The sequence below is a fragment of the Falco peregrinus genome, chromosome 1, assembly GCF_023634155.1.
Source record: "Falco peregrinus isolate bFalPer1 chromosome 1, bFalPer1.pri, whole genome shotgun sequence".
In the NCBI taxonomy this organism is placed as follows: Eukaryota; Metazoa; Chordata; class Aves; order Falconiformes; family Falconidae; genus Falco; species Falco peregrinus.
In genome coordinates, this window is record NC_073721.1 from 48,409,614 (window position 1) to 48,422,716 (window position 13,103).

The following is a 13,103-nucleotide window of genomic DNA, read 5'->3' on the forward strand; positions in this document are numbered from 1 at the left end:
CCTCCCGAGCAACAGCAAAATGCAGACAAGAGCTGGCTTCGCTATGGCTGTAATTATCCACTGATAAGAGACGTTCCCCATCCCTTGCTGGGTCAGGGAGGCCCATGAGATACAGCTCTTCCTCCACATAAATGCAATAAAAGTAAGGAGATGGAGATTAATAGGTCTGAGTTTACACTTCACTGCACTGGCGCTGATTTCAGGGAAGCAATTCTACCTTGCAAGAAAGACCAGAGACAAGATTCTTATATACTTGAAAGCCTCAGAAGTGCAGCAGACCACAGAAGTTGAGATTGCTAGTGAAATATATGTATTAAACTAGTTGCTGAACTATGGGAAGACTACCATATGTACCTTGTCTATAAATAATCCTCTCTCTCTTTGCTTAAATCAGAAGAGCTCATGGGAACATGCCACTCATCACGATTTTGGTTTGCTTTTTAAAAGCAGTTGCCGCGTGGGAGGTGACAGGGCTGCCAAACAAGCTGTCGAGGAGAGTCCCCTTATGTCATGGTGCAAGAAACCAAGAATCAATGGCCAAGGCATGGGAAAAGAGCAAATTCCAACAGCCCCAGGGAGAGCTGTGACTTGCAGGGGAGCTTCTTTCCTCAGCCTTCATTTACTGCCCCTGCAACTTTATCCAGATCATAACACAGGGATGAATGAAAACCTCACGAGCCCTTCCCATGCTAAATGAGCCGAGAGCACAACAGCTACAGACCTACAAAATCCCAGGGCAGGAGCTGGTCTAGAACCAGTGCAAGGGCATAAAAGCAGAGGAGCTCACTCCAGTCAGTCATCTGGCCCACTGCTTTCATCACTACTGCAGAAAATATTTACCTAGTCAAAACAAAAACTAAAAATAAAATAATATTATAAAATTCAGATTACATACCATGGTGTTCTGTTACGCAAAAATCCAATACTAGTTTCAAAAGATGAGCTGTAAATACCTCATCAGCCAGAACCCAGCTCATCATCTCTGTGGAACATCTTCAGACCTGCTCATTGTCATGACTTACCTCAAAGACTTCCTCATCCAATATCCTTGTTCCAAATACAATGATGCCATTGACGTCAATGATGGGATGGTCACTTCGGTCCAAGAACTTGGTTATCTTCTTTTTACAGTCCAGAATCAAGGTGACATTTTTCTTCTGCACGCTGATAGCTACTCTGTGCCACCTAGAAGAATACAGTCCACAAATGTATTAAACAGAGCCTTGGGCTTTCAAGAACAAGGTAATGACTGCACAACAGTGAAGCTTTCATAAAGCGATATTCTGCAAACCTTCATGCCAGCCATCGTCTGCAAACATGTGAAAATCATCCTTGGGCAGACCCTAAAGATTGCATTAGAAATAGAAAGGCTGTATTGACAGATGATGCCATTCACTTCTCATCCCTCCAAAACAGGTAGGAGGGTGCCAGTTCTGGCTTCAACAAGAGGCAGAAGAAAGAAACCACACCAGTAACTCCCTGCCTATCCCCCTTTTTCCACCCTCCTTAAGTCCTGCAAAAAATTCAGTGTGGATTTTGCAGGACAAACTGATTTCTTAAGGCCCTTTGCAGCACAAGTCAGCAGTATTCCTGCCTCTCCACAAGTGTCAAGACAATTTGTACTGACCGGTGATTCACACCTTTTATACGTGCAGCATATATTCACCGGAGGGCAAAGCTCAAGAATGGGACACTGGGCAGCAGTCAAGTGTGTATGTACATTTATATATGCACGACTCCTATTTTACACAGTTTGCAACATGCTGGCATTGACATAAACAAAGTACCGTTTTTTTTCCCTTTGTGCACAAAATTTCACTTACTTGCCATCTGCTAGGTTAATGCCTCTAAAGAGAGGATAGTCTTCTGGGCCTGGCTTTCCTGTATGGTCTTCATACAGGAATACAGGAGATCTACCCAACTCCACACCAATTTGCTGGATCCCTTGCTCATTGTAAATTGAGATCAAGAAGGACTGACCTCCTTTCTTCGCTTTTACAGTGGTTAGAATGGAGAAGTCCTCTGGGAATGGGGAAGCTGGAGTGGAAAAGCAAAGAGGTTAGTCAGGTTTTCCTTGAAAATTAAACCTTACAGAAACAGTCCCGTTGTCTAATAACCCATGGGGAGACCTCTGGTTTCTCTCTCCAGATGCATGCACATCTGCAACCCTAAGAATTTATACAGGGTGGCATCTTAGTTGCCAGGTGAAGATCTGGCTTTCCCCCAAAGCCTGTTGTGATACAGGGTTGGGATGAGCTGCAACCCCAAGTAGACTGCACCAGCAAAGCTGGTGTAGAGCAGTGTCCTCCAAGGTCTACCTGCTCTAATGGCACGTTACAAACCCAAGCACAGAACTCAGCATCTCTAAGGATCATTCGTTTATGATAAGAAAACCTTTTTCCAGCCCTTACTGCGACCTGGCACAGTGCCAAAAGCCATCCCACATTTGAACTTGTGAGCAAAGGATGGCAAGGGGTCTAGTGTTTTGGGATCAGCCCATAGAGCTGGGGAAAGAGACATTCTGAAAAAGCTGTCCATTTACATCTGTATTATTTGCACCTAAGCCTTCCTTAGTATGCTCTAGAGCTTTTTATGAGACATGGCAAAAAACTTTTTGTCGTATACCATGAGGTTCCCAAATTAACTTAAGATGTCAGAGGGATGGAGGAAATTAAGCATCCTGTGCCATTTAGGCACACACAATATTGAAGGGTTTTATTTAAGGAGTAGGGAAGTTGCATCAGGTTTTGCCTATTCCAGACAAGAACAGAGCATTCTGTGGCTTTGGCTTTCAGCGGTGGTGCAGACACAAGAATCTGAACACAGAAATAAATCTGGCAAATAATTTGTCTGCCTATTAAAAAGTACGTAACAAATTTCCCAGCTTTTTCTCCACTCAGGAAAGCAACTCTGTCTGATGTCAGGTGATTCCTGTCTGTAGTTTGGCAAGGTTTGGAGGATTAAAGCAAATAAAGTACGGAGCGGTACTGTCAGTACGGAGGCAAAGCTCTGTGCAGCAGAAGGGTCAATCCCCTGCGACACCAGACAAATACATTTTAAATTTCAGGTCAATATGGGCATCAAGTCACACCCTGTGCAGCATATAACTCCCCTGCTTGGGTTTTCGCTGCCATTCGGACTGGAAAGACGAACCCAAATGGAAAAGCCTGGATGAATATCCCAAACAGAACATCTTAAAAACACCAGAAGTATTGGTAAGGGAGCTTTCTTGAGCAAATTATTGGAAACGGCACCCATTGAAACAGAGGGTACACACAGCCCATAACCTCCTCGATGCTGGATGTCAGCAGCGTGAGACTTGAAGGCTATCTTTCCTTTAAGGTCCAGGCTTTCAAAAACAAGGATTGCATTGTACCCCTGGGTATCGGCTTGAGAAATCTTAAACCATGGCGGGGCAGAGTAAAGTGGGGCAGCCCCGCCACGGGCGCAGTGGGGTGTGTGCCGGTACTGTCCACATGTGTGGCAGCCGGCAGCACGCAGGGAAGGGAACACCACAACGGAGCAGTTTTAAACTGCAGATGCAGAGCTGCATAAACCACAAAAAAATGTCAAGCTCAGTGCCCACAAGCTTCAAATAGATCCCCTTTAACCCTTTCAGGCTTTTCTTAGATGGTATCCCAAGGCTGCATCAGGGATTTTGACCCAGGGAGGGGACCAGGAAGATGGGAGCAGGGAATTCTTCCAACCACAGCAAAGCTAGTGAGTTCAAACACTAAGAGGCCAAGAGCTTTCCTCTTTTGCCTGGGAGTTGCTTTAACTTTTGTTAACAAACCAGTGTTTTAAATGCCTCTAGCTGCCTAGCACAGGGCTGCATCACCCGGTGGTGGAGGAGGCAGGAGGCACGGGCAGGCTGGGTTGCATCAAAACCCAGCACTGCTACAAACAGCTTGTGCAAACAGCAGAAACCGAGGGAGATCTCTGAGGATACCTACAGAGACACAGACTGTTTGCACCGACTTAATATTCCTCACCTTAGTTAAATAACATTTGGAAAGAAGCACAAAGCAGTATCCTGAATAGAGGACTCGCAGGCAGTAATTAAATGCCATGATTATAGCCTGATTTCCCCCTAGGACACAGACCCAGATATTTTGCAAATGCAGGCATCCGATTATTGTGCCTCCCATAGGATGCACTGAGCTTTATCTCCCTCTTGCCGTATACAAATCCTCCTGTAGAGCTGAATCAAGACCATACGCCTTCCTGGTTCCAATTACAAGCTACAGTTTTGGGCCTTTTATGTAAAATAGTTCATGTCCAAAATTTCATTATGAATCCACAATACAGTACCTTTCAACTTGGACAAGCTGCCAACTCATTAAAAAGCTGCTTTTAAATTTTTTTTCATTATTATTAAAATGTCTCCATGGTGATGTGAGTTTCTCAACCCAAATAACCATAATGGATGAATTATAGCTGACATTACTCTGTTACTGCTCTGCTGTCCTGGCAAAATAACAATGCCTTCACTGTCATAGCCAGAAATGACCCAGGCTATTGAATGATGTATGAAAACACATCCACACAGACAGCGATACTAATAAATACATCATAATAAATATATGAAGCACATAGAAATTGACCCAAATCCCCTTAAAGACAATGGAGACACCCCCCCACCCCAACAAAGGGTTTGGGATTAAGCCCTTGTATTTGATTCACTTCAAATGAGCTCATGCTGGGAGATGTGGCACATCCATCACTGAACGGCACTGCACCAATGCTGAATTTGGCTCAGCATCACTCTTTTACCCCATGGCCAAATCCTTTCAAATTCACTACACTCAGCCTCCTGCAAGGCAGCAAAGGGTTAAGACTCCAATTTCGCAGATGGAGCCACAGAAATTGCTGAGGAGGTGCAGGGTGGGCACAGATCCCTCCATCCCACGTGGCTCCCTGCACAGCACACCGATGTCACTAGCTTCACTCGAGCAGACTGCATCTGTGCTATGCCCCAATATGCAAACCAGTAGAGCCAGGCTGAGTTCCTTCTTTCCTAAGGACCACAACCAGGGATAAAAAGCTTTGGTACAATCTCATGGTCTTCAAAATAGGAAGAAGGTCCAGCTGTCCCTAACCCAGATTCTGCAGGTGTATCCCAACACAGCCCAAAATAAAGAGCCCTGCTGCTGATCTGGGCAGAACAGGAAAGCTTTAGCTGCTTAAATAGCAAAAAATCAGCAAAAACAATGAGCTGATCCAGTTCCTGACACAAACACAAAGTGGATCTGCTGTGCGAGATGGTATCATTTCCAGGGCCACTTTTCAAAGGAAACAGCTCTTCAACAGTGTCACCAACTTCTGGCCTTTTTCTTCATCTGAGAAGACTCTCAGTTTTGGATTGGCTTGTTTTCCTCAGAGATGACTGTTCAAGCTATAATAGAGATTTTTGAGCTCTTTTTAAACATGTGTATACATATATATATATGCAGACACCCACAAGCAGTGTGGAGAATACAGAGTTTGCTAGAAGAATGCAAATGACATTTTGCTGGCTGCCACTGAAAACTTTGCCTTTCTTGCCTCCGCTGGAAGAGCATGGTTTTTGCTGGGAAGCAGAACTTTAGGGAGCAAGGACAAAGAGCATCTCAGCAGATTTTCTCACTCTTGTGAGCTTGAAAAAACAGACAAGCTTTCTAAAATATATATATAGATATATCTTGCTTTGCTGGCTGTGGCTGTGGCAGCAGAATGCAAAGCCCATAAAATTACCATCTTAGAAAAGCACTGACTTCTAATTAGCACAAAATATTATGTGCAGTGTACATTTGCCTAGGGTGCTCTATAGCAGAGAGGGAAAGTTATGCTACAACCCACCCGCCTGTTAACATGAAATCACTAAAACCACATTTCCCCTGGTACATTGCACTGCAATTACTCTGTTATCTTTATCTCCTCTCTCATTCATTTGGTGGTGTGAGCTGAAGTCACATCTAGTTATGGAGATGTACTGAGAAAACATCTGTTGATCTGATGGAAAACACTGGGGGCTCTTCACTTCATTCTTCCCTTCCATCTCCTTAGCAAGCAGCAGAACAGACTCAATGACTTTGGAAGTCTCTGGAGACAGGGCTTCTTCAACCACCCTGTGGTTGTCCAGATGATGAAATGATTGAAAAGTTGCTTGATGACACCAGGGAAACACCATCCAGATCTTCTCACCCAAGGAAGACAGTAGATGCAAACTGAAAACTCGGTGAGGAAGATGGGACAAACCCAAGAAAATCTACAATGCTGAGTCCTCCCCCGTGACCACGATTCAGTTCTTCACGCTGTTTTGTGTTAACCTTTGTCACAAGGGGTATCGTCCAGTCTCTTTTTTATGACAATTAGCCAGAATACTCTATCCTTTTTTTTTTTTATGTATCTTGAGGTCACCACTGTTAGCTGGTTTCCGTAACACAATTGGCTACAGCAATACTGGAAAGCTCTCGAATCCACTACAGCTGTATGTTCCCAGCTGGAACCATTTCTTCAAGTGCTTCTGAGCCTGAAGATACCAGCTGGGCTAACACTTGGAGTCATTTCAGACACACAGAAAGAGCACACAAAAGCTGTTCAACACATGCTGGGGAGGCTGGGCTGATCTTGCCTTGGGACAGAAGGATGGGCTCAGAGGCCACTGCAGGGCACTTGCAGCCTGTCCTTGGGACAAATATTCCCCATATCCACAGGGCACAGCCCTCTGGGATGTGAAGGTACAGCCTGGCAGAGGGGTGCAGCTGGACACTTGATGTATTATCTATGGTCAGAAAAGACTGTCCTGCCTTGGGCAGCAATAAAAACAAATACACTGTTCTGCACATGCTGAAACAGGGCTAAAAAAAAAAAAAAAAAAAAAAAAGCAAGCAGGTCCTTTGCTAAGGGTTGACCAGGCGACAAAGGGCTACCAGCCCACAGCTGATCTCATCTTCATGTCAGACTCTCAGTTTGTATGCAAGACACAGGGCATGCTCCTGCTCACCACGGAGTAAATATAATTCACCTGCTAATTGTCACAGCAGGGTAATAATGAAGTCTGAAAATAACCTCAGTAATAACACATGCAATGAAAGAAACAGAGGACTGGAAGATGCAAGCGCATCGGCAGTTCACCTCCGAGTCCTCATTTAGGCCATTGACAGCCTGGGTCTGATAGATACAGCAAGTTAATTAAAAAGCATTGGTAGTGGCATGCCACATTACCTCTGATTTAGCTAATGCATTTTATGTCATTAATTCTTTCACAAACACCAAAGGAGAATGCATGCACCTGCTTTGCTTAAGTTACTGCTTCACAGATGAGTTACATGCAGCATCTTTCTGCCTTGTTGCTAAACCTCTCTCAGCAAAGGCGCTTTTCTCACCAAACCCAGAAAATCCCACCATGCCTAGTCCCAGCACCCTTGCACCCTCCCCTGTAAATCAGGGATACAGCAGTGCTCCTGTATGGCTTTGGAAGGAAGAATTCTGATGTTGACTACATGTTCAAGACTGAAGCTCTCAGGCACTGAGAAGGTTTAGGTCCATAATTATGTCCAGCCTTTTTACGAGCACATTTTACTCCACAGTAGTGATTGTCTCTTGGCCTGAAAAATTAAGCTCCAGTGCATCCTCAGTGACAAATGAAATAGTAGCCCACAAGCTCTTCAAGGGCTTTATGAACTCCCACATCTTAGTGGCATTCTCTAATGAACCTCCGATTTCTTCAAACAACTGTTCTTGGGACATCTGTTCTTGTGGGGCAGTCTATTATTTTTATATGGTGATTATTTGTGTTATGAGAGACACCACAGCCACAGAATAAGACCCTACTGTGCTTGGCACTCCACAAACGCAGAACAAAACAGTCTGCGTTCTTTTGCATCTTCCAAGTCTCTCTCCCCAGCTGGATGTCACTGTGTGATAATGAGACAGTAGAAACTTTCTAATATAGGAGGGAACAGATGTAGGCACTGGCCGCATCTTCTGTGGTGAAACCCGCCACTATGTACAAATGCAGTAAGAAAAGGACCTACTGTAATGTTATTTGATGACTGAAAGTTTGCAGCCCCCTGAAACAGTAAAATCACTCCCTGCCAAGGGAGCATGCAAGCACACTTAAAAGATGAAGGAATTATGCAGTGCCCTATACATGCCTGTGGAATCTGAGAAAAAGGGTCAGATGGCTACATACGACAAAAAGCTGTGGACTCACCAGGATACAGCTGCTTTGTCGGTGCACTAAGCTGAGCATCTTTTGTTACTCTATAAGCAACATCTGCTTCTTTTGAAGATCTTCTGCTTGTGCAAAACCCTGTTGTTTTTGTTATACCATCAGGTAAATTATGAAAATCTAATACCTTCAAGAGGTCTGCAGGTTCAGCTGTGGAAAAAGAAAAGGAGACAAGAATTAGCAGGCAACAGGACTGGTACTTGCTTACTTGCTCAGATCCAGATCAGTATTAGCCTGCACCCCACAAATCAATCATCACAATTTTAAAAACATGAAATAAGTTTTCAATACGTCTACAAATACAACATTAATACCAGCTTCAAAGCTAGGATGTTGTACTGCTGGTCAAAGACACTAATTCAACGCAGAGACGAACAGTTGATCAGCTGTCTGCACCGGGGCAGTAGGGAGAATATACCATCTTATTAGCTACAGCAGTTATATTTTCTGGATGTCTTCACCCAATCTCCATCATTCAAGCACATGCTGAAGACTAAGCATTAGACAGGAAATTCATGATCTGAAAGAAAGGCTTTAAATCAAGAGGTTGCCAACATTTTCATTCTTTTTTTTCTTAAACTGGTTCATCCAAAAAGTTATTTGGAAGCAAATACCTGAGCAAGCTTCCCTGAAGGATTACACGCACCATGCAAAACAACCGCATGCGAAGTCACACTAGCTGGGATAACAGCTAAACCCACAAGACGCACCTCAGGGTACGAACAAGTTATGGCAGAGCAGCATCCCAGCACAGCGCTTTGGTGCTTGTGGGCTGGCCGTGCTGCCAGCAGGCTCACCCAGACTCTCGCAGGGTTTGTGCGCAGTGTCTAACTCTGCCCAGGGTGCAGCAAGGCGACACAGGGCAGGGATGCAGCACAACTCCACTGCAGGCAGCCAAGTGTCCCCCTCTGTTAACTCAGCTCAAGCCCAGGCAAGTCCTGTTAAATAGTTCCCCCTCTCTGCCAGGTATTCCCCCCTGTGACACCAGAATTATATGCACAAGCACCAGTGTGTATAAGCAGACAGAAAGCCAGCAAAACACACATGCTGCACAGAAGAGGAAAAATCCGCGTGGACATTTCGACTGATGACATGAAGAAAAAGGCTCCTTCCCTCAACAGCCCTCCTTGACCACATCCCGTTAGGCTCATATCCTGGGGCTCCTGCTGCTGCAGACATTAAGCTACTTAATGAAGGGAGTTTGTCTGACACCCAGTGCTCCCCACACCAAACTCAGGGCCAGTTCACCTTCAGATATTCAGGTCTCTAGAGCATCAATTAAGTAATGCAAGTGATACATCTCACTAACTTCATAATCTGGTCTTGCTCACATCAGGAGATATAGTGTCTCCAGAAGTGGAATATTCAGATCTGACTTAAAATGCTTAATTTGAATTTTGACTTGATATTTGGAGCAAAGTGCTGTCAGAAATATGAGCCACCCAACTCAACCCACCAGCAGTATTCAAACGCAAATGTCTGCCTGACAGCTCCATTTAGCCTTGCCTGGGCGATATATCACAGCTGTATCCTTTTGCTACCTGATACATTATTTTTCCCAAAGAGTGATATTATTCGGATCCCTCAATGACAGCCACACATTACATAGTCTGATGTCTGCAATGATACCCAGGACTAACCCCCTGGTCTGGCTGCCCCAGCTTCCATCAGGATCTCAGGGCATCGTGCCATGCTGCATGGCCAAGGGTGCAAAGCTTGTTACCAGTTTGCAGAATGATCACAAATAACCCAGCTACATTCAGGAAGGTGCATGGCATTTCTGCTACTGCAAAAAAGGGGACAGCTCCGAAAAGGGCAGGAAAATACAGGACTTCTTGCAAAGGGAAAAAAAAAAAAAAATTGGCCTCACATTAGCATCAAGCCTATTACTAGAAAGACCAGAGAGGAAAGAGGGAAAGGATTTGCAAGGGATTCGCCATCCATGGGGAAGGGCTACAGCGTGGCCATCAGCACTGAATCCAAACACCTCAGCAATGGAAAGAAACAGCATGAACAAATCTTTTACAATATAAAAAGTTTTGGTTACCAAGATGATCGGCCTAATATTTGGATGGAAAATTCGTGTACGTTGTTCGGCAGTTTTTACAAGTTTCCACAACCCTGAGGATTTTGGCTCTCAATGAGAGATTACAAACATATGGCAAACCCAAGTCAACACTGCAGATAAACCAGCTGAGAGCTTGGCCTGAGCAGCGTACAGCTGTAACGTTTCCTCATCTCTCATTCTTGTTAGACAGTATGCGGATGACACACATTTGTCTAAGCTGTCCTTGCCGCCTGGATCTTCCTGCTGCCTTTCAACCATGTTTTACTTCACACAGAAATATCTGTATACATACAACCCAAGCTGCGTTTAAGCAACTAAAACTACAATAAAACACCAGTTCTGCTTCCAGTTACCTCCCTCTGCTCCAAGAGATTCAAATCAGCCAGCTCCTAAGCTGCCTCCAACATTTATTTAGGGAGGAGAAGGGAAAAAGGCAAATGCAAGGGGGAGGGGATGTGAATTCCAGACTCCTGACATCAGCCCGGTCCCCACGCAGGGGGATCTGAGCCTCGCTTGCAGTGCTGCACATCAGCCATCCTGCAGACAGTAGCCACGGTGGGGCTGAGGAATCTGCAGGACCAGAAACGCCTGCAGAAGAATCCATCATCCAAAAGCTCAGCTGCTGTTATGACAAAAACTGTGTGAACATCGTCTCCTTTGGCAAGGGAGCCCCAGCTGACACCAGAGCCAGCCATGGTCACCTCTCACAGGAAACAAGTATACGGTGCTGGGCGAGTGAAACGCTGCTCATTATCACGATCTTATAGCTAAAATTGTGGAGTGTATTGACAGGAAGGAAGCACAACATGAAAACTGAAGGTTTCACCAGCTCTGTACCTCAACAGAATGACACTACTTGCAAGCCATATGGCAAATGCTGGCCAAAAGCTCCAGCAGCGGTTATAGCAAGGTGATGGGCGTCCAGGGGAGCTGGACCTCCTCCAGAAGCAACCAGCCACGAGCAGGTAGCAGGCTCCGTGCTCCAGCTCCTGCCCCGAGCCCTCTCATCTCCCATCCATCTCAGCTCCCACCCACCATCAGCGCCCTGGTACAGAACTTCTCATTTGTAAAAGATGATTCAAGCATCTGCCTGCCTCCCTCTGCTGCTGTGAGCCTCCAAACCTATCACGCAATTAATCTTCATTTTGAAGGAAGATCCTCTATACCTCCATAACTATGATGGATTAGGTCAAGGCGAGATACTAAAGTAGAACAACAGTCTGGGTATTGCACAAACAAACTGCAAAGCATGCAGGTAATCAGCAGGAGAGGAAATACCTTCTGTTCACAGATGTGAGCAAGTGTCCCACCTCTGCTTGCTCCTGGAGATCAAAGAGGAGGCAAGGAGCCAGCTGAAGCCCTATAGACCACCCGATGTTGCACTTCATCACTAAGAGCATCCGTTTGAGTAGGACTTAAGCAGCATAAAAGTATCCATCTCTTTCCAGAAAGATGGACTTCACACAGGAGCAGCTCTTATTCCTGTCCAGCTAATCAGTTTGTTTATTTCCCCTTGATTTTTCAGCCCGAACTAAATGTAATCTCCTGTTAGGAGCTCTGACAGCATCATGCCCAGGACAGAGACGGAACTGACCAAAATCAGGCTCTACAGGATATTTCTTACAAGCTTGCACTGGGCTTGGCCTTCATCCAAGAACTGAATTAGCTGTTGCTTTATGAAAGCTTTTTTTTTTTTTTACTTGCTATTTTATGAATAACATTACTATGCAGCATTACACACAGGATCATTCTTTCACTCGATGCACAGGGCTCCCCTAAGAGACCAGCAGCTCAGTCCCTGCTGTGCTGGAGAAGGGTATACAAAAATATATAGCCAGTATACAAAGAGGCAAACCCCAAACATCCCAAATTAGACCAAAATCAGACCAAAGGCTTCCCCAAAAGCATGTACCTAGCAGCATGTACAGCCCTTGAAAAAGACCCAAAAGGAACATTACTTCTCATTTTAACAGTGGAGATGAGTGCCTCCCTGACAAACCAACAGTGGCAAAAGGAGGAATTAAATCCTTAATTCCTCCATGTCCAACCAAGGGTTTAACCACAAGACCAATCCTTCTGTGTTAATCTGATTTCTAATTATTTAATTACCTGTTAAAACCTGGAACAGAGGCAGCTGGTATTAAGTTTATAACTCTACCCCCACTTAGCAGTGGCCAAAAGCCACTTTTTTTTTTTTCTTTTCTTTCTTACACTTCCATATTAAAGCAAATTCAGCAGCATCCATTGAAATAAACTCCCTGGCTTTGGGCTGGGCACAGGCTCCAGCCAAAACATGGTCAGTGTGGCCATGCCCTGCCACCCTCAACGACGGCCAAGCCACCTGCTCAGACTGAGCTGTGGGATGCAGGAGCAGAAATATCCCCAAGGAACTCCAGAGGAAACAAGACCATCATTAATCATCATTAACAGCCCCAGGCAAATATTAGACCTCACTGAATGCCCCTGCCTGTGGGCAAACCCCATTCCCAGCATGACTGGGTTGTCCATCCTCACCTTTCCTTTCCTTGACTGTTCTTTAAATCAAATTTTAAGAGGGAAAGAGGTCTTAAGCCCTGCTGATCCTTCAGGACATGTGCAATAATAAACAAAGATTTTTTTATTATTTTTTTTTAATGCTATTACACTTATAAGTCACAGAGCAGAAAAGGCGACAACCAACCCTTGTTTAGCAGCTGCAGTAAAGGTCAGTTGAAGTCTTTCTGCACACAACCACTACACTATGCAAAGGTTAAACAGTTTGGTTTCTCCACCAAGCTTGATATCAAGCCCAGACCCTTCTAATTTTGCCCCCCACCCCCC

At 44.9% G+C, this 13,103-nt stretch overlaps 1 protein-coding gene across 4 annotated transcripts in view; it reads right to left on the reverse strand.

Moving 5' to 3' along the window:
* COL5A1 (collagen type V alpha 1 chain) overlaps positions 1-13,103 on the reverse strand; it is a 160,335-nt gene that overhangs the window by 113,783 nt on the left and 33,449 nt on the right. For 3 of the 4 annotated variants that reach the window (XM_055803058.1, XM_055803051.1, XM_055803044.1), the window contains exons 2-4: positions 8,198-8,365; positions 1,824-2,037; positions 1,023-1,185 (exon numbers count right to left, since the gene is read on the reverse strand). In XM_055803058.1, the coding sequence (XP_055659033.1) occupies positions 1,023-1,185; positions 1,824-2,037; positions 8,198-8,365 (545 nt within the window). Of the gene's footprint in view, positions 1-1,022; positions 1,186-1,823; positions 2,038-8,197; positions 8,366-13,103 lie in introns of those variants that run through there. The other variant, XM_055803061.1, reaches the window with a different exon arrangement.